Source organism: Apus apus, chromosome 2 (genome assembly GCF_020740795.1).
Source record: "Apus apus isolate bApuApu2 chromosome 2, bApuApu2.pri.cur, whole genome shotgun sequence".
Taxonomy (NCBI): domain Eukaryota; kingdom Metazoa; phylum Chordata; class Aves; order Apodiformes; family Apodidae; genus Apus; species Apus apus.
The window spans coordinates 50,312,241-50,333,324 of record NC_067283.1 but is presented as its reverse complement, the minus strand read 5'-3'; the positions used below and the strand labels follow the sequence as shown (position 1 = coordinate 50,333,324).

The 21,084-nt window shown below is 35.3% G+C and overlaps 1 protein-coding gene across 3 annotated transcripts in view; it reads right to left on the bottom strand.

Moving 5' to 3' along the window:
* Positions 1–21,084, bottom strand: part of DPY19L1 (dpy-19 like C-mannosyltransferase 1) — a 50,454-nt gene that overhangs the window by 10,925 nt on the left and 18,445 nt on the right. For 2 of the 3 annotated variants that reach the window (XM_051609806.1, XM_051609808.1), the window contains 12 exons: positions 20,935–20,992; positions 17,355–17,446; positions 15,205–15,304; positions 13,875–13,952; positions 11,847–11,933; positions 10,307–10,366; positions 7,835–7,915; positions 7,011–7,112; positions 6,195–6,266; positions 3,320–3,369; positions 2,064–2,088; positions 828–947 (listed from right to left, as the gene is read on the bottom strand). In XM_051609806.1, the coding sequence (XP_051465766.1) occupies positions 828–947; positions 2,064–2,088; positions 3,320–3,369; positions 6,195–6,266; positions 7,011–7,112; positions 7,835–7,915; positions 10,307–10,366; positions 11,847–11,933; positions 13,875–13,952; positions 15,205–15,304; positions 17,355–17,446; positions 20,935–20,992 (925 nt within the window). The remainder of the gene's footprint in view (positions 1–827; positions 948–2,063; positions 2,089–3,319; positions 3,370–6,194; positions 6,267–7,010; positions 7,113–7,834; positions 7,916–10,306; positions 10,367–11,846; positions 11,934–13,874; positions 13,953–15,204; positions 15,305–17,354; positions 17,447–20,934; positions 20,993–21,084) is intronic. The other variant, XM_051609807.1, reaches the window with a different exon arrangement.

The following is a 21,084-nucleotide window of genomic DNA, read 5'->3' as shown; positions in this document are numbered from 1 at the left end:
GAACAGGACTGGATCCAGTATTCACCTCTGGGATACACCACTAGTTACTTCAGTAAGACTTGGTAATGCTGATCACCTCTCTCTGGGCTGAGAAGTTCAGCCAGTTTTCAATCTACTTCCCTGTCTGCTTCCCAAACAAAAGACTGCTTACCCTGCTTTTGCTACAGCTGCAAAGCTCCTAAAACAGCTATTTAGATACAGATTCGATCAAGTTAACTTCTCAAAAACACCGACACTGAAACATGGAAAGACAATTTTAAGACCTTGTATATCTGGACAAAATATAGTAACAGATTATGTTATGGATGATTTCAAGCTAGGAAAATTAAATCTGAGTTAGGTATATACTTTTGGCTTTTAAGGCTGTAATGTTTTCAACATGCAAGACTTTAAAACTATACCTCCAGAAAGATTTAATACACAAAAAATATTGAAGACAATAAGCTCTTAAGAACTGTGAAAATAGACTGTAAACAGTCAAATACCGTTTGGATAAAATTAGTAGTCAATAAATACTTGCAATGGCATAGAAACATGTAAATACAGTAAAATCTAGTGTATGTCTCCCTATGCTCAAGCTCAGTAAGCAGCATTAACTCATATAATACAATCAGACAGGTCGCATAAAACAAGACACTTGCTTTATTTGGGGTGGGTGAGAATGGAACTTTTGTAACCATATTTTTTGACAGGCAATATAATCTATTTTATGTTTGAACTGATAGACTCAGATTTAGCAATTACACACAGAGAAATTTGCTTTAGAACAAATATCTAGTTAATACTACAAGTACTGATACAGCTACAGGTTTAAGAAGAGACCTTACCTGTTTTGAGCACACCAAGGAAGCCATAACACATAGATGTGGTGTCAAAAACAGTTTTAGTCTCATGATTAAAATTGCTAGGACACTGTATGCCAACAGCTGCAATGCATGATACACCAGCTGAAAAAAAACAACACCAAAAAAACCAAAAAACTAGAGAAGCATAGTATTTGCATAATTTTCATTTGTGTCTTAAAACATACATTTTCATTTTCAGCATAGCTGAAATAACAAGGTTGTCTGAAAAAGATCTTCACATTTCAGATAGTGATAAGGACTTCCTGTTACCTTTTTTCTAAATTGTATGTAGCATGCCCAAGTATGGAACAACGGGATGGATAACCATTAACAATAAACCCAAAAGGAGCTGGAGAAATGGCTAGCTATGCAAAAGATACTGAAACATAAACAGGCAGTATCATATGTAGAACTTCTTGTATAACCTCTTTACAGAAGCAAACAGACTTTCCAATCTAATACCTAAATATCTAAGCATGAAATGAAAGAAGCAAATAAAATCCTCCTTGGTACTCACTTCACCATAGGCAGACTGCTTTAGGATTCTCAGAAAACATTAAAAAGCATGAGATGTCACTCACCACTCCTGACATTGAGCCTATGTTACTTACGGAAGTGCTGTGGTAAATTACCGAGGCATTTTTGCAATCAGTTTTTATCTAACTGATTTATTATCATATTTTCAACAGCATGAGAGTTCTCTCATAGCACAAACCATAAATAAACTGCTGTTAAGAAAGTTTTGCACTGTCCTTGCTGACCTACTTCAAATAAATAAACCACATAAGCTACCATTCATATGTTTTTTGCACATTTTTATTAAAAGAACCACACGTAGAATTATTTTCATTATGTCCTACTTCAGATCTGAATTTTAACATTATCTGCCATGTGAAACCCCAGAAAAGAAACCAATCTCCTTCTTAGTCTACATGGGGAAAATGGAAGGTCCAGCCTGGTTTGTGTCTTTGTGTTCCGCTACAGCTAAAGCCCAAAAGGCTCCTCTCTTGCACTGCCAGCCCACCATTACCTAGTATACTTTTTTGGTCAACATTCCAGCTATTCTGGTGACATATCACACCCAATTTAAGATGAGGAACTAAAAGACCCAAATATTTACCTTCAAATAAACTACGTATGAGGATCATACCATTGCAACCTGTATTTCGAGTATTCACACTACCATATGAATAAAATAGTGCAGAAAAAACATCTTACCTCACCATGGTTAAAACGTTCCTCTCTAAATAAAAAACAGAAAATCCCATTACTTGATTATGCACTACAGAAACACTGCTTTCTCTTTGAAGTCATCTGTAGTGGTTCTAAACAACTAAACTAATCCAGAAAGCACGAATCAGCACCCACACAGATTTTTTTCCTCTCTAAAACAAGCTTTGAAATATAGTACAAATAAGTAACTATCCTCAAACCTGAGATCTATTTGAAAATCTGAAAATTAATTTTAGCAGTTTTTTAATTACAAATTATTTAATATACAGAACAGCTTATTTAGAGAATGAAGCTTCAGTAATGTAAAAGACACCGAGCACTGGTATTAAAAAAAGAGTCAGTCATTTACTTAGTTAATACACAGGCTTCCTGTAGATTCTCAGAAGCAAACAGGAATGTGAGAAGGGTCAAAATAATGTATATATGTTGTTCTCCAAAAACATCTGTGAAAACAGGATGCTGAATCCTGTTCACATCTGTTGAAATTCTAATAAGGAGCATTAGGCTATGGAAAGCTGACACTCTGATCATGTCAGATCACTGACATGATTAGTGATAAATTAAAAAAACAAAACAAAACAAACCCAAAAAAAACAGGAAGCAAAAAGATGTGTCAGGAAAACTTCAACATTCAGATGGACAAATTGACTGCTCAATTTGTGATCAACAAGTGATGCCAAATGGCTGTGACAGGTAGAGCGTTTAAAAATATTTATATATTTAAAAACTAAGCTATAAAACATATTTATAATAAGTATATATAAGTAATATATAATATACTAATTAAGTATAGGTAGTTAAAATAAATTTATATATAAGTAATATATACTAAGTATTATAAAGCTATAATATATATTTTAAAAATAAGTTTAATGTTGTTGGGATCCCTTCCTAAGGATGAAACTCAGGTATCTCTGTAACCTGGAAAAAAATAATGGGGAAGAGAGAATTTACATTCACTGCTTATAGGAGAAAAGTGAACAGGCACGTAAATAAATATTGGTTTACGAACAGAGCAGAAATATTAAGTGATTAAATAGAAAATCTGGGGGTAAAAGGGTTATGATCCTATAAAAATAGCACAGAGAGTATATCCAAGCCATTTAGTTACTGAACATAATTTACCCTTCAAAAAGGACCCATAAATATAATGTAGAATTCTGATTTATTTAGCATTCAGCAAATCAAATAGACTTTGAGCAGAAAATTCAGTTTTACATTAAAAAGACGACAGTATTTACCTTTCATATTGGCCTGCCTGAGAAAAGACCCATATAAGATACTTAACTGCCTGAAGAAAACAAGAGCAAACAAAAAAGTATAAATAAGCTTTTAAAATAATTCTAAAGCATTTTCAACATTTGCTAAATTAAATTACACCTGGGTAATATAGTTTTGAAATAATGCTAAGATAAAGACATGCAATATTTTAGCCAAAAATCTTGAGGATGCTTAATTAGCCAGGCAGTTGGCAGTTATCCCATCTGTTCCTGTGTAAACTGTTACGTTGTTTTCACACAAATTATACATAATCAAATTTACAAAAACAGTTATAAACTTCAGTTATAATACTCATCAGCTAAGTGACAGGAATTTTTTTGGTGCTTAACGTCAAAGTAAGTTTTACCACTGACTCATGACTGATCCATTGCAAAAATCTCTGTAAGAGAATTCAGAATTTTTAGCAAATATTTTTGAAAACTTGTATTGTATCTAACTGCTTGGGTTTATATGGCAAGGTTTTAACAGTTGGGGGGCTGCGGACTTGGCTTGTGTGAGAAGTGACCAGAGGCTGCTGCCGTGTCAGACAGAGGCAGTTTCAGCGAGCTTCAAAATGGATCTACCACTGGCCAAAGCCAAGGCCACCAGTGTTGCTGGCGGTGCAGCAATAACAATGGAGAGCAGAACAACCCCCCCACAATCCAGGAGGAAGCAGTTAATGATCTGCTTCTGCACCTGGACACACAAGTCTATGGAGCTGGATGGGATCCCCCCAAGGGTAATGAGAAAGCTAGTGAGGGAGCTCGCTAAGCCTCTCTCCGTCATTTATGAACAATCCGGGTCAACAGAGAAGGTCCCAGATGACTGGAGGCTGGCTAATGTGATGTCCATCTACAAGAAGGAGTGTAGGGAATTACAGGCCTGTCAGCCTGACCTCGGTAGTGGGAAAGATCATGGAGAGGCTCATATGACAAGTGCAGGACAGCCAGGGGCTCATGGCCAGCCAGCAGGGGTTTATGAAAGGGAGGTCTTGCTTGAACAACTTGATCTCTTTCTATGACCATATGACCCATCTTTTGGATGCAGGAAAAGACTGAACATTGTCTACCTGGACTTTGGTGACGCCTTTGACAAGGTCTCCCACAGCATTCTCCTGGAGAAGCTGGCAAATCATGGCATAGACAAGTGTACTCTTCACTGAGTAAAAAACTGGCTGGATGACCAGACTAAGAAAGTTGTGGTAAAGCAAGTCAAATCTAGTTGGTGGCCAGTCACCAGTGGTGTCCCTCAGGGCTCAGTGTTGAGGCCTGTCTTGTTCAATATCTTTATCAATGACCTGGATGAGGGGATTGAGTACACCCTCAGTAAGTTTGCAGATGACACCAAACTGGGTGGGACTGCTGATCTGCTGAGGGGTAGAAAGGTTCTGCAGAGGAACCTGAACAGGCTGGATTGACGTGCTGAGGTCAGTTGCATGAGGTTCAATAAGGAAAAGTGCTGGGTCCTGCATTTTGGTCACAACAACTGCATGCAACAATAGAGGCTTGGGGAAGAGTGGCTGGAAAACTGCCCAGCAGAAAAGGACCTGGGAGTGCTAGTTGACCGACAGCTTAACATGAGACAGGAGTGTGCCCAGGTGGCCAATGAGACCAATAGCATCCTGGTCTGTATCAGGAATAGTGTGGCCAGCAGGAGTAGGGAAGTGATCATGGCCCCTGTACTCAGCACTGGTGAGGTCACACCTTGAGTACTGTGTGCAGTTCTGGGCCCCTCACTATAAGAAGGACATCGAGTGTGTCCAGAGGAGAGCTACCAAGCTGGTGAAGGGTCTAGAGAACAAGTTATGCGAGGACTGGTTGAGGGAACTGTTTAGTTTGAAGAAGAGGAGGATGAGGGAAGACCTCATCGCCCTCTACAGCTACCTGAATGGAGGTTGTAGGGAGGTGGGTGTTGGCCTCTTCTCCCAAGCAAGTAACAATAGGACCAGAGGAAATGACCTGAAGTTCTGGCAGGGAAGGTTCAGATTGGATATTAGGAAGAATTTCTATACTGAAAGAGTGGTCAGGCACTGGAACAGCCTACCGAGGGAGGTGGCTGAGTCACCATGCTTGGAGGTGTTCAGGAAATGTGTAGATGTGGCACTTCAGGGCATGCCCTAGTGGCTGAGGTGGGGATTTCTTGTGAGTGTTTTTTGGTGGAATTTGTGTGGTTGGTTGGGCTTTTTTGTGTTCATGGTTGGACTTGGTGATCTCAGAGGTCCTTTCCAACCATAAAGATACTGTGATTTAGGTTTTCCACCTAAATGTGCATGGAGGACCACAGTGGAGCAGATGCCCACCCTGCAGCCTATGGAGTACCCCATGCCAGAACAGGTGGACATGTCCTGAAGGAAGCTGCAATGCATGGAGAGCAGGCCCCTGGCAGAACTGTAGCTCATGGATAACCCCCCACAAAAGCATGTTTTCTGGCAGGAGCTGTGACTGGTGGGGACCCACACTGGAACAGTTCTTAAAGAACTGCAGCCTGTAGAAAGGACCCACTGGGTCCAGAAAGGAGGAGGTGGGGAAGAGGGGAAGACAGCTTTAATTTTGCTTCTCACAATCCCAGTCTATTTTTAATTGACAATAAATTAAATCAACGTTCCCCAATTCAGGTCTGTTTTGCTCATGACAGTAAATCAGTGAGTGAGCTCCCTGTCCTTATCTTGACCCATGAAATTTTTCAACTCTTTATCCCCTTGTCCTGCTAAGGACAGAGAACAACAGCATGGCTTGGCAGGCAACTGGCTGCCAGCCAAGTTTAACCCACCATACCCATTTCAAAATAAAGTGATCTCTTCAAAGAACCTAACAATTAAATTCAAGGTAAAGGTGATTCACGAAAACAATCACTTACCCTTTTGATGATTACCCCAAAAACCACCAGAACAACTGGTAATAGCAGTGTCTTTGTGTATCTTACTGGAGTCTACAATGGAAATACACTGCATTAATTGCTTTCCATTCACCTATAATTATTTCAATGATTGTTTTAAAGAAAACAATGTGTTCTTGGTGAATGTTTAAATTTTACGTTTTACTTGAGAAAAAACAAAGCAAGCTTAAAAGAAACTCAAATTGAAACTCCAGCCAGCAATCACACTGTAAGTCGTAACACTGGGGTCCACAAGCAAATTTATCATAGTTCTTTGGCAAGCCACCTAGAGACCAGACAGTAGACTGTATCTCATCCGAATTTCAGTGCTATGAGTTGAGTGATCTATATATGCTCTAAATGCATATCTAGATACTGATTAACTAAAAGATCTAACTAAAAGTTAGTGGGCCTAATGCCCACATTAAGAAGCTTTGATGCCCTTCTGTAGTCTAAATCTACCACACAAGACCACCCTCTGCAGCTCCCACTACATTTTGTATCTACGCAAAACCAGTTACTCACAGTCACATAAAATCTGTAACCTGAGCAAGCAATTGTTTCATTCAACAAGCACATTTCTTAGATCCAAATATCAAAACATTGTTCCTTTTTAGTTCATTTAGAAGCAATAAAACCAGTAAAATTCAGCTTAAGCTCATTAATATGTCAAACTTCATGAGTAAGCACTTGAACTTCTGATGGCAGTTGGAGATTATGGCGCTCAGATGTTTAAAGTTATGAATTAAGATATAACAAAGTTTCCTCTTCCATAATAATCTATTTTGATCAAATTACCTCTTTTTCCATGAAGTCAAACTCTGCAGCACAGGTATACATTAACGTATCAAAATCCTTGTAGCCAATAAATTTCGATTTTAATATATTTCCTATATGAGCCTAGTAGGATATTAAAAAAAAAAAAAAGCTGTAGTAAGCAAAACCAATCCTATTTTCCACAACTAAGTAGTTTAAATGTTTATGAGAAAGATTTTGAGTAAGAAGTTTATACCATACACAAAATTGTTGCAATTGTTGTAATCTATTTCCAGCATACTAAAAGACATCTCTGAGTGTAACAGACTGGACTGTCTAAAATAAAAAGCAGAAAAGCAGCAAAAAGAGTGCTAATGTTGCAGTTAGCTTCAACAAGAGTGTAGTTTTGCATACTTATATTGTAACATATGAGCTTCTTATCTTTCGCCCCTCGATCTACATCTGCAGGTAAGTTTTTAAGATTAGAATCTGATAATAAAGAAGCTGAAGTAAGCAGTCCTAGTTACAACAAGCATTTTAAAACTGTCTTCTGAGGAAAGTGAACTAAGAAATTCAGTACAGATGTAGGTGGAAGATCCCCCAAATAAACAAAGCTCTGTAAATCCACATTTAAAAGCAAACACACTAACTCAGTAGTAAAAACATTTGTCTTCTCACATACTTCAGCAGTAGCATCTCAGAGTGATACTACATAATGAATGAAAAAGCAAACACGCAATCCCTTGCCTGTTTCTGCAAAACAAATCTTAGAATTTCAGTAAAGTTTATTGGTAAGATGCCAAAATCAAAATACTAAGAATTACAAAATTTTTTAAAGACACCAACCAGATACTCAGAAAACTTACATCATCAGCTATTTCAAGTGCTAAAGAAGTTAGGTACTTCAAGGTAATTGTTCCAAATAACCAGGCAAATCCTTCAATGACCTTAAAAAAAACCAACACATTCAGAATGAAATAAATGTCTCAAGAGACATTTAACGAAACCTCTTCTTTTTTTAAAAGGCTTAATAAACGTAGCTACTAGTCATAAATGCTGTTACCACCAGTAAGTACAGTAATTTCTAATTACAATTCCCAAATTTCAGTATGCTGGGTTGTTTTAAGGGTTTTTTTTTGCATTTTCTATTACAGCTGAAATAATTCTGTGCCACTGATTTGTGCACATGGCATTGTAGCAGAGGAGGTACCAAAGCTAACTTTAAAACAGGGGCAGCCTAACTAACAATTCCATCTGTTTTGCACACACCAATGTGTAGTCATTATTTCCCAGCAGTAGCTTGTCCAGATTATCAGGTTGTACTACTCTGGTAATTTGTACCTTTGGCAGAATTTGCTGATTTACAGTACCTTCTCAAGAAAACACCAAGTTAGAACTTGAAGGAAATACAAAGCAAGTATATACAATTCTTACTTTTAGTTACATATCAAGTTTATCCCTGCACCAGAAAGAGTAAATCCTTGGCAATCTAGCATAATCTAGTTATTTATAAAACTGGATCAACTGAATAGGATAACCTGGCTCAGTATCTTACATCCAGGACCAGCAGGTGCTTTCAGAGATAACATCAAAATGCAAACTGATCTTTACCCTAATGTAACCAGGGCTTTTATGGGACAAGGGGTTGCATTCAATCATCCCATTTAATGGCTGCAAACAAAACTAAATACCTAGTAGGTACCTAATCCTTTTCTGGATACCTCTGTTAATTCTTTCTTCTTCCACAGTATCTTCTCTCTTACAAGCTTATTGCTGCTAGCATAAGGGACACTAAATGAACTAAAATTATACCCTACTTCTATTCACTGGCTTTGTCATATTTACCTTTATTTTTAAAGAGGCAGAATTCTAGCATATTTTAACATCTCAGCCACTTAGTGATTCTACATTAATAATTATCTTCATACTCTCTCTAGGCAAATCTAATGGTAGTACATCAAATATTATTTTCTGTTTTCTCTGAAGTTCCTTCTCCACGACCTTCACAATGTATTTTCCTTTTTGATGCCTGCTTAGTAATGAACTGATGCATTCAGACAACTTTTCATAAGAATATGAACATTTCTCTGCTGAGTGACAAGGATTTATTTAGGATCAATTATTTTATACACAGGGTGGTGGTGATCTTCTTTTGAAAACTTACCATTTAACACCACCCTTTGCTTCTTACCTTCTAACTTCACACCTTATCCCATGGAGCTTATTTTCTTTTATAATTCCTGTTACATATCTTCCCCAAAAGGTTTCTGAAATTCAAGTGAATTACATTCACCCACATGCCCTTATCTACATCCTTGAAGGAAGTCAAATACACTTCCAAGGCACTACTACTTCTCACAGAGGCTGTATCAGTCCTATCTTGTATTTCACATACATACAGCCTTAACAACTTCATCACTGTTGAAGTTGTTCTTCTTTTACAAAAGTTAGACTTACCGGTCTACAATTTCACAAATGCCTTGGATCTCTTTTTTAAAATGGACATCAGATTTGCCTACACTCCCATTTCCCCTGGTTACACTGGCAGTTTATACATGCAGTGCAGTTTGATTTAGAATATAAATTAATTTTTTAAAAAAAATAATTCCTTTATAATAACGGTATGAATTCCATCCAGTTTTGCTAACAGTTTACCCTTATTTTAGTAAGAATGCTTGTCTTAAGCCAGGCATAGACTCCATAGGCTTTCAGGCATTTTTACAAGTTAAAGTTACACCTCAAGCAGCAAGTTGTTTCTCATGTTTGATACAGTTATATTTTATTTGCTATAGTTTTGGGAGTGTGTCCATGTTTGGACATGACTTCTACTACCCTCAGACCTCACCCACACACCCTATAGTGTTTTACTCTGACTTGTTTCCTTATGTGCTTGTAAAGTGCTTGCCGTGTTATACAAAACATCCTAAACAAAAATAATTAGATAGGATACATTTTAGTGAATATTTAATTCAGTACCTTAATCTCCATTTCTGCTAGCACTGTTAGCCTTTTACTTGCCTTTTCTAAATTGTCCTTTATTTTAAAGATATTTTCATAAAAAACTTACATTTTGTAAACATGTTTAAGTTGGTAATTTAAAATTAAATGTGTTGCCATCTGAAGGCTATATAAATATATGCTTACACCCTTTTTCTTCCTTCAGTAATTTAAGATTATTATTAAGATATTTCTGGAATATGGACAATTGTTTAAAGAAAATAGTTCTACTGTATCTGATTTTCAAATGTTAGAAAATAAACTAGAAGTTATTTCTGTGTTTTAGTTTAACAAACAGTCATAGTTCTTTTCTGATATTCAAGATACATGAAATTTCTTACCCATACATGGACTACTCTTCTGCCGCTTCTCAAGACTTTCGGCCTCAATTCAAGAATTCCCTAATAATAAATAAACAAATAAATAAATTAAAAAACAGATAGACATTTTCAGGTAATATACAGTAACGACAAGATATTCTAGTACCCTGAATGAGGGTTTGGTTTTTGTTTTGGTAGCACCTATTGTACAATTCTTAAAAAACCCTCCAAAGTTAATACAACCTGAAATATTAATTACTATCTAGCACTGTCATTTCACCCTGCACTGGCAAAACATGCCAACATAAAAACTCTTAACTGCAGTTCATATACAATTAATGGAAGGCTAGCTCTTCTCCTTAACAAGTGAAATTTTGTGTTATATTGCTGAAAGCTTCTTTAAATCAAAGCCAATAGGAAACTAAATTATGTCTAGTGCCATGAATGACAAGGAACATCTGAAGCAATGAATAAATTACTGACAGCATAAAACAAACAATTTTCAAATAAGGCAACAGAACATGGGGAGTGGGAGGAGTTATTTGTATTTGTCTGTTTCACATTATGTTCCTCATTTTTTGACACAAGGAAGACTCATTTTAAGCTAATTTGATGAACAATGTAATCAAGAAAAACTGAAAGTGAAAAGCTTTCAGAAACCCAGTCAATATATGTGACTGAGGCCACTTATAAGCACTCAACAGACAAATAGTAAATATTTTTTCCAAAACAGAAAATAGGCAAACAAATCAATGTACCTGCACTTGCTCTATTATTACAAAAGCTGCTAAAAGAAACTAGAGTGGGTTTATAACAAGGAAACTATACTACAGCAAATACCAGCAGCCAAGACAGCTTATTGTTGGTATAAGTGAGAAATAACCACTCTTTTGACAATGGACAAAATAAAAACAAACAACACCAAAAATTCACTGAGCTCACCCTAAGGTTCTAGGAGTAGCAAAAAGAATCAGAAATGGAGATGATTTCTACTCTGCTAAAGTGTATCTGCTCACACAATCATATCTCCCATTTCCCTTAAGAGAAACTATATGAAACTGAAAGAGGTTGGGAGTTGTTTTTCCTATTTAAGGAAAAATTAAGATAGCGAATTATGAGATGAGTGTTTAGAGAGTACTTGCACTACTGAGGCAGTATGACTCAGTAGTTTCAAGTAGTCTTAAACGATTCCTATGTATGCTTTAGTCATTTGTTCTGCATTAGCAGTTTAACAACTAATAAAGAAGCATTTAAAACAAACTCCTCCTTGCTCACATTCTTGTTTCACAATTACTCTGCCCAAAAAGAAATAACATTTATTTTTATAAAAAGAGAGTTATATAAACAAGAAAACTGAGCCTTTACTGAATTTCTCTTAAGACAAGGTCTTGGTGTAAACCCATGATTTTTTAAATGAGCATTTACACATTCTCCAAATATTTTTAAGGTAAGATTTCTCAACTATCTAGTAACGCAGAAGTTTCACAGTTTACATCAATACATATATAACAGAACAGCATAACAGTCTTACCATGTCATATAATTTTTTTCTTAAACTTACCCAAATAACTAATAAAGATGCAGCATAATACGATGTCAATAACATTGAATTACCAAACATCAAAATAAAACATACTAAAAGAGATACCTGAAAGAAGAAAATAACTACATTTAAAAGAGAAAAGGTAAGAATTGCCCAAGCACAGAAATTACACTAAAAGCTGCCGACACAAGGTAAAGACAACTATTTCACATCAAGTGCAAGATGATGCTCATCTTACAGAAAACACTGTTTAGAAAACATTTATTATAAGGACTTAATGCCAACGGGCAGTCAACTGTAGACCATGATGCTCATTTTTATTTTACAAGTACTTACAGACAAAAAGATTTTATCATAGAACTAACTCAGCATAGGCAATATAACAGTTAAATTTTTAAAGTTATTCCTAGCATATTCGTTTTTTTCTAATTATTGTATTATTTCTCCATCCTCATTGCTATCTTTCAGAATCTCGGACAAACATTAATACGCTGAATAAAATGCTTCTGTCTTCTTCCTCCCAAATGAAAAAGTACATACTTAAAATACAATCATGACCAAAGTCAAGGAAGCAGAACTCTGTTTGATCATATGCACTCTAACCATATGATGTTTAAAGTCGAGACTGAAATGCATCTTTTATCTGCCACCCTGATCTCCTGCTGTGCTTTCTAATAGAAAACAAGACAAATTACATTTTCTAACTTGGAGAGTAAAATCAATGATCTCTGTCTTTTTCTATACATAGGAAAAGAAAAATAATGTAGTTATTTAAAATATGCAGACTTTTGTACTCCTCTCCTCACATAGTTAGACTCATTTTTCACAGAAAAGTGAGGGGTAACAAAAACATAAAACACCACAAAACAAGGACTGGCAGTTTACCCAGCCTCATTAAGCTTTCTCTCTACTATAACTTGTTATCTAAAATAGGCTTTTTTACAGCACTTAAGCACCAAAATTATGATATATCTATTGACATAAGCCAAAAGGCTTAAGAATTTCATCCTGCTTCTGTTAAAAAATTAATAAACCGAGATGCTTATTTGCAAATTTTCCTAGTAAATCTGACTGGGAACAAGCACTTGGCATCCCAGGTTTGTATTAAAAATCAGTTGCATAGAACTTTCTACTGCCTTTATCATTTACTGTATTTCAAAATACATTTGAAAACATACAAAATACAGTTTAGCTCAAAGTTTCTTTCCTGTGGTAAACATTCTTTTTTTGCCCACTGAGTAGAACAATTTTACCAAGAAGCTATTTTTAAACACAATGATATTTCTAAATAAAAGTTGTTTGTATCTTCTTATATATTTAAAATATAGTGTCGCTTCAGAGACCAAAATTCCCGATAGCAAAACTTGATGATTAACTTCAAAAATCAAAATCAGATGTATTATGTAGAAACCTACATCCTTTTTATTTATCATCTCCTTCTGTTGTTGACTTTCTCTCCCAGTTTTGAAAAAAGTTCTTCCTCAGATCAACAGTTTATTTTCTTTGTATTCCTTCCTAAATACTTCCCAAATAGTTCAACCACAACATCTTTGAGTGGTCAAGAAGACAGCAGTCTTCAAAACCTAATTCTAGTTGGGTTTCTTCCCCTACAAAGATAAAGAGTCTATTATCTAATTTGTACTTACTAACATATCATTTTTTTGTTTCTGCTAACTTACGGCATGAGATGAATGCTGCCTTTTCTGTTTTATTGCTTATTACTTAGTATGTTTTCTAGTCTGTTTTCTGAGACTTTATCGTCAAGTCCATGGAATGAAGAGAGACATAAAGGAGAGGCAAGTATTGCTACAAATCCTTTAGGCTTATAACTTTTCCAGAATTCAAAGATTCCTGTGTGCCACGAGGATCCTAGTTTCTGACACTGTGATATAAAATATATATAAGATCAAATATTCAAATTCAGACCACTCCACCCCATATTATTGCATCTTTCCAAACACCTTGCAACTATGGAAAACTCTTCAGTCAAACAGCCTCTTTTGATGCTCTAATCTCTGGATTTAAGGTTTTTTTTAAAAGTATTACCATATGAACCACGAGTATCTTCTGTAATTTGCAGGAATCAATATAACCCATAATGCACACAGCAAATAATGAAGCTATCTAGAATCAAAAGCAAAAGACAAGTTAAAACAAATTGCATTGATAGTGTACTCTTTCTAGCAGAATATACATTCATACCTAAAAAGTGGTTATTCAAACAATTGTTAACTTTTACTTCTACTATTTTGCTAAGTGCATACTTAGGGATTTCATAACGGTTTCTTTCAAAAAACCTATTAGGGTGCTCTGAATAACAGTTATCAAACATATCTGCATATTTGAGTAATAAGTAATTAGCCTTAAAAAATGCTAGTCATCAAATCATAGCACTACCACATCTTCTTTCACTTTTAGATTTAAAAAAAACAACCAACCAACAAAATACAAACCAAACAAAAACCAAACACCCACACATTAATTAACATCCTTTAACCTTAACTTTAACCTTAATTTGCTGCTGAAGAAAATGCAATTTATTGATTAGGCAGCTGGCTAAAACTCACATGGCAAATTAATGAAAAGATTAATTGAACCTGCAATTTCAAATTTCAGGCCCAGCATCTTATACAGGTTACAGTGATTAATTTCTCACAGCATTTTACAGAATTTAATGGCTTCCTCTTCTGCAATTAGAAAGCTTGCATACAACAGCATATATTGATTGTTCAAAACTATCAACTCAAACCAAGCAACATCTGCTTCAAGTAAGACAAACAAGGGAAAAGGTATGGAGACATAGATGGATTCCTATCAATTTAAACCCTAAGTGTGCTGTAGGACAGCACCCTAGTGCTTACAGTAGCATTTACTGTATTTCAACACCAGTTAAAGTTACCTCAACTGCCCAAACTCTCAGACACTAAGACCATGCCACTACTCACAAACTCATCAAAATTAAACAGGAAATCATGCAACATCATGCCAGATATTACATGCCATGCAAACATCGCTCCATTTAAAAACTTGGAATAGTCTAAAGAGATGCAAGATCAATGCCTTTTTACTTTTTTTATTTCTATATATAAAGTCTTTTTCTTGTTCTGCACTTGTTCTAATGTACTGATCTTAAGCTGGAGGCTGCTTTTAAGACAAAAGTAATTTTTTTAGTCCTGGACACAGGAGACTGAGAAGTGTCAATGTTCAACTTTAAATTTAAAGACCAGAAAAAGATTGATGGGATAAATTAGAGCAAGACTGAAATCTGGCTAGAAGGAAAGCATTGACATAGTTGTGAGTTCAATGGCTATCTGTACAAAGCAGTCAATTTGCTTAGATAAGACAAATTGGTTATTAGAGGTAAATACAGTCTTACCTGAGTTAGAAGAACAAACTGAGCAAACTGCCAGGGAAGCATGAAAAAAATGTTAGAAATACACAGTGCAATCAAGCTTCCTGTATTAATATTCGGAATCCTTGGAAAAAAGAGACAGAATAGGCATCAGTAAGTAAAATTACACAGGTATTTCCATTTTATTGAAAAGTACAATAGAAAATCTAATAAAACTATTGTGGAAGTTAGCCAGTAATATTCATCAACTACAAATAATAGTGCTCAAAAGTAAATTTAATATCTATTTCCCGTCAGTTTAAAAAAATATAGTTCTGATGCTTAGTGTTTCTTAACTATTTGATGAGTCACTCATTATCAAACAAGTCTTTTACTGGCAGCAGCTGACCTCTGTCAGTTCAGTGGTTCATTTTCTTGTAACAACTCAAGTTGTCAAGGTCAAAAGCATTTCTATTTCAGCTGGGATCACAAATATTCTCAGAACAGGTTGCTTCTGAAAGAAGCTTCAATCCTATTGCATTTCTTCCATATTTACTTTCTGCAACTCTCTGCTAGCAAGCTTGAGTGAGGTTTCAGGGCAGAAGACACTGACAAATAAATTAAACTCATCTTTAACAGCCCATCCTCTTTGTCCTCCTGTAAGTGTTACTTATTTAATCCTGTGTTAGCTTCACATTCACTTCAGAAACATGTCATGTCACTAACTGGTCTCCAACAGATGAAGACACCATAAATATTCTGCTGTAAAACCTAAACCCAGACTACACCAGTCTCACCAAAATTTGCAAAATTTTCTTCAGCTTATGTTACGAAGCCTCAGTATTAACCTCTATTGGAAATCACACTGAATTTGTATCTAGTGTATCAAGTAATATGTTAGACAAATGTGATGCAAGTGATACAAATAATGGAGAACTTCAGTTTTAGTCTGTTTCAAAGACAGTTCTATATTTCACTGGAAAACTAGACCTACGCCTAGCGAGACCTAAAACAGCTGCTCTTGAAGCAGGAATTAAATCTGAGAAACAGAAAGTTAAAATGTTTTATCCCCTTTTTGAAACCCCATTCTGAAATGTTTAGATTAAATAACAAATCCTCTTCAATAAGAAAGCCCAAGTGCTATTTTTTGTACCAAGATTTGAAGAACTGGAGTGAATCTATCTAAGATAAGAAGACACGAAGAAGTCTCATAATTATAGGCACAGAATATATGTGGTCTGCTCATTGTAACTTAAGTGTAATTTCCCCATGTTTTGTTTGACCTCACAATTTAGCATTAAATGAACAGAAGTCTTTCTAATATGAAATCTAGCAATGACTCTACAAACTATTCTTCAAAATATTTTTCTAGCCAGTGTGTTATCTTTTCCTCACCTAAAAGCCACACGTTAGTGACAAGCAGAAACTATTTTTAGTTTAATCATCAATAACTACAAATCAGCATGACCTGATAAAGGAAAATCTGAGGTTACAAGCACACAGTTCAGCCAGATCATAAGTACGTTGCAAATCTGATAGAAAAGGGTTGATGGAAAAGCTCACAAGTATCACGCTTATTTTTCAAAACAGAGTCAAGACAGTAACACAATCATGTCACAAGCCAGAAACAACCTCTGAAAACAGGGCTACTGAACTCATGAGCATCCCTGCTTCAATGTAATTACATTGCTCTAAATCATTGAACTAGTTAATTAGACTAGTTAATTAGTCACAGAAAACTGCAAGAACATGCTAGCTTATGGGTGCTTAGAGCATCCTCTGTTGCATAGCATAAGCTTATTCTAAGTGCAACCAACATACCACTCTCCAAGAGGGATAAAACCAATTGATGGAGTATCAGCTTGTTTCTCATGGGAAGGAAGTGCCATCAACCAAAAATTCTGATTTTTAGTTTAGATACATATTTGCCAAGACAGTAATTCTGATTGTTATTTTAATCATGTCTTCGAGTTGCAAAGGTTTTCCTTTTAATAAGTGAGTAATACGACTGCAGTTCTACTGGTGCAGCGTCTGCAATGTAACAGCCACAGGAAAGTTTCTATGTTAATGATATCATCTCTACATCACACAGAGGCACTTAAATGCATTTCTTTAAATATTTATTTAAAATAAATGTCCTGTGACACTCAATTATTTAAATCATTGTAAAGAGCTAAGTATAAACTGAGAAGTACCTGAGAATATAGGTCAAAAGCAACATCTGAAAAACAAGGAACGGGTATGAAAAACTTTCACGAAGTGGTGGAGTCCACATGACACGAGTGCACTAAAAATAAGAAGAGTTAGATTGTAAGATTTGCTGATACATTTCCATAAAATGATGCATTTGTATTTCAATATTAATGAGGACAGATATATCAAGAAAGCAAAAACCAAGTTATGTGAGGTTTTCTCACAAACTGAAAAAAAACAAGCCAGGAAGCAGAAAGGAAGGGGAAAAACAAAGTGGCTTCCAGACTAAATGCATACTGTTTAACTAAACTAGATTGCTGCTTTTCCAAAATTAAATGTTGCAGCTACAGAACATCCAAGAAAAAAGCCAGGACAGCAGCTGCTTGATCCTGCTTCTGCTGAAATTAACAACTCTTTTAGGCAACTAAAAACCACTCTTAAATTCAGTTAACTTGCCACACTTAAATGGAGAACGTGTGTGGGAGGAGGATCCAAAGGATAAAACAACATTCTCTTCATTATGCTAGAGTTCTCTAGGTTATAAACGTTTCACATCTCTACTAGCAACAGCACAGAAAGTATAAAATCTGAAGGTGCCCTCCCAAACAGGCCAGTAAAACTGAACACACAAAATCAAGCTCTTACTAAGCTTATACTAACTTACATTCTTTGCTCTTTAACCCTAATAAAGTAAAGCATAATACAATGAAGTCAACTGAATAGCTTCTTCATTAATTTCTTGGTGTCCATGGCAAATGGCTCAGCTATAACTGTCATCTCCAATGTTTATATTCAGCTCTTTATGAAGTGCTTGCAGATGGCAATAACCATTGAAAAATAATTACGAATTACAGAACAGCTTTGACACACATACACAAGGGCTCAAAATGGCTATCAATAGATTTGCACTAATAATTACAAGTAGGTTATTTAAAACTACAGGACAAAAATGTAGTTCATCATAATATGGATCATAATGAATCTCTAAAAGCTTATACGATGTTGAGGCCAGAACGCTCCTTCTGTCACTTTTATAATCTTAAAAACATTTTTTAAAATACTACTTTACCAAAGAAGTCACTAGAATTAAACAATTCCTTGCTTATTGTCTTGCTATTTCACAAATATGTTAAATTAACACTGAAAATAAATGTGTAGAAAGTGTAAAATAGATGCAAAGTACAGAAGTCCACCACATTAATCAAATGCTGTCTGAAAGGCCTGTAAAAACTGCACCCTGATTGCCACTAAAATAAACTTTTCATAAACACAGACTAATGTGTTTTCTTCAGCTGGCTGCACAGACATGATTAGTTAAAATTATTTCCTTAGCAACAGCTATAAACATGATTATTCTAAAGAAGTGTAGTCTATTTCATTATTTATCAAGACTACAGCAACATTTGATTTACCAAATCTTCTGACACTGGAGAAGATAGACAGGAAAGAAATGAGTGCATAAAACCATAAAAAGAAAGCATTACCTTAAAAGTGGAGTGACTAATGTAGCCCATGCTATTTTTCTGTATTTGGAATGTAATACTAAACTCAATCATCTGTAGATGATTTATCAAAGCTGTAAACTAACTTTGCTGTAGGTATAAATACATCAGAGCTGTCTAAGCTTGAAACCATTAAAACAGAGTAGCAGAAGCACAAATAAAACATACTGCCTTAGGGACAGCAGCTCAATGCCAGAAGGCTAACCACTTCTACTCAACATTAGATCTCAGATACCAAGTGAGACTTGCAGTTACAGGATTACTCACTCAGCTTAGTCCTATCCTTCTAGAACAGAAAAGCAAAATTTTAGTAACTGGTCTAGCTCCACTGTACATACACACTGTTGAACCACATGCAAGATGGTTTCCACAGAATCAAAGGCATATCAAAGAGTTAAATAAACTGGGTTTTATACCTGAGTGCACGAACACCACGTGCATGTGATTCAGCATTACATACAGTGAAGCTAGACCACCTACATATATGTAACTACATCTATTACTGTAACTCTACATCCACAATATCAAACAACTCTTGAGTTACTTCATTACGTACAGTACAAATGCAAGAAGCCACCTAAGATCCAACACTGCACCTCTCCAAGACAGTCCTACTGCTCTTCAGAAATCCATCAGTCACCCAACTAAAACTCTACCTATGCCAAGGCTACATCTGTGTAGAGCTATGCTAGACCTAATGCGTGGCCTTTTCCAAAATACACATATTATCTATGTTTTTCCCCCAAGTCAAGTCATCCAAAGAGAGAAATGAGGTCTCCTACAGAATCTCCTACACATAGGAGAACTGCCTGTACTACGACAAAATAAATGCTTCTTTTCATTACTGCTACCACTATCTTTGAAGTTTTCAACTTGTTCCTTTTTGAATTACACTTTATCACCTTCACAAACTTGGCAAAACAGTGTGTAGTCAATCAGTATTTCCTAGAAAAGGATAAAATATTAATTTAACTGCAGAATGCCATAAAGAATAGAAAACCATACAAAATTTTGTATTTACCCTCTTATAGCACCAAAAAAAAAATAAAGCTTAGAAACTCTAGACCAGGCAGTTAACATCCACAAGTGAAAATTTGTCATGGAGGATACTTAAGACATTTCAAATGAAACTTAAAAATAAAATAGCTACTTAATCACACAGATCTTTATAAGAAAATTGTGAAAACTCACTATGAGTAGAAGCCTATTTGATTCTACTATGTGCAAATATGTATTCTTACTACCCTGAGTTCTCTATTGAGTAAAAGAAGAAAGTAAAACTAACTCTTAACTAACTTAACTCTTACCAATATCATGAGGTAGCTAGTTTCCATATAGAAAATATTTACATTACTGCTGCATTTTAAGTAAAATAAATATTTACATATTTTTTACAAATAAAATTAACAATAAAAAATCAGAAACATTGTCCAAGTGTAGCAGAATAAAAGCCAGGAGTTTTCTTTTACAAAATATAAAACAATTACATGAACAGCATTAGCTGGGGAGACAAGGATGAGTTTTAAGCGACAGTTACCTTTTCCCCTTTAGTGAAGCTTACTAAAGAAATTTAGCATTGGAATTCTCTATATACATATCCAGTTTCTAAATTCTGTGTATCCTGGCTCTAGTATGTCAGTACTACAGATGTTTCTTTGCTTTGTGTGTATGCATGATTTTCCAGTAAAATACCTAGCAATTCAAAGTAAAACTCCTAGTGTTTCTGAAGTTTGTTCATATGGGACATCTGGCTCAGTTATACCTGGAGTGGGCACAAAAGTAGAATATTTCAATATTTTGAAAGTTTAAGTAATTGTGCTGCTAAGATTTCAATCTCAGGACCACCTTACAACTTATTACTTTTCTGAATTTTTGTGGGTTTTTTTAACATCTAAGGTGACACACTGGACTGTGCTATAGATTTTTGAGTCACAACCTATTTTGCTTTCAGTGTCATATTCCTTTTACATTAATCCCCTAATAGATAAAAAACATCACTATCTTTAATAAAATGAGAATTAGCTTAAGAAAAAAGAAAAATAAATTAAAAAAAAGATGCAGGTAGGGGAGGGAGACCTACCTCTCCATGGTTGAAAAAGAAACACATCACAGTAACAAGACCTCCTAGACGGCTACCACTGTGAAGAGAACATGAAAAATAGGTAAAACCAAAAATCTCATAAAGCTGCTTAAAAAATGGGAAGTAGCATCTCTATACAGTTTGAGAGGG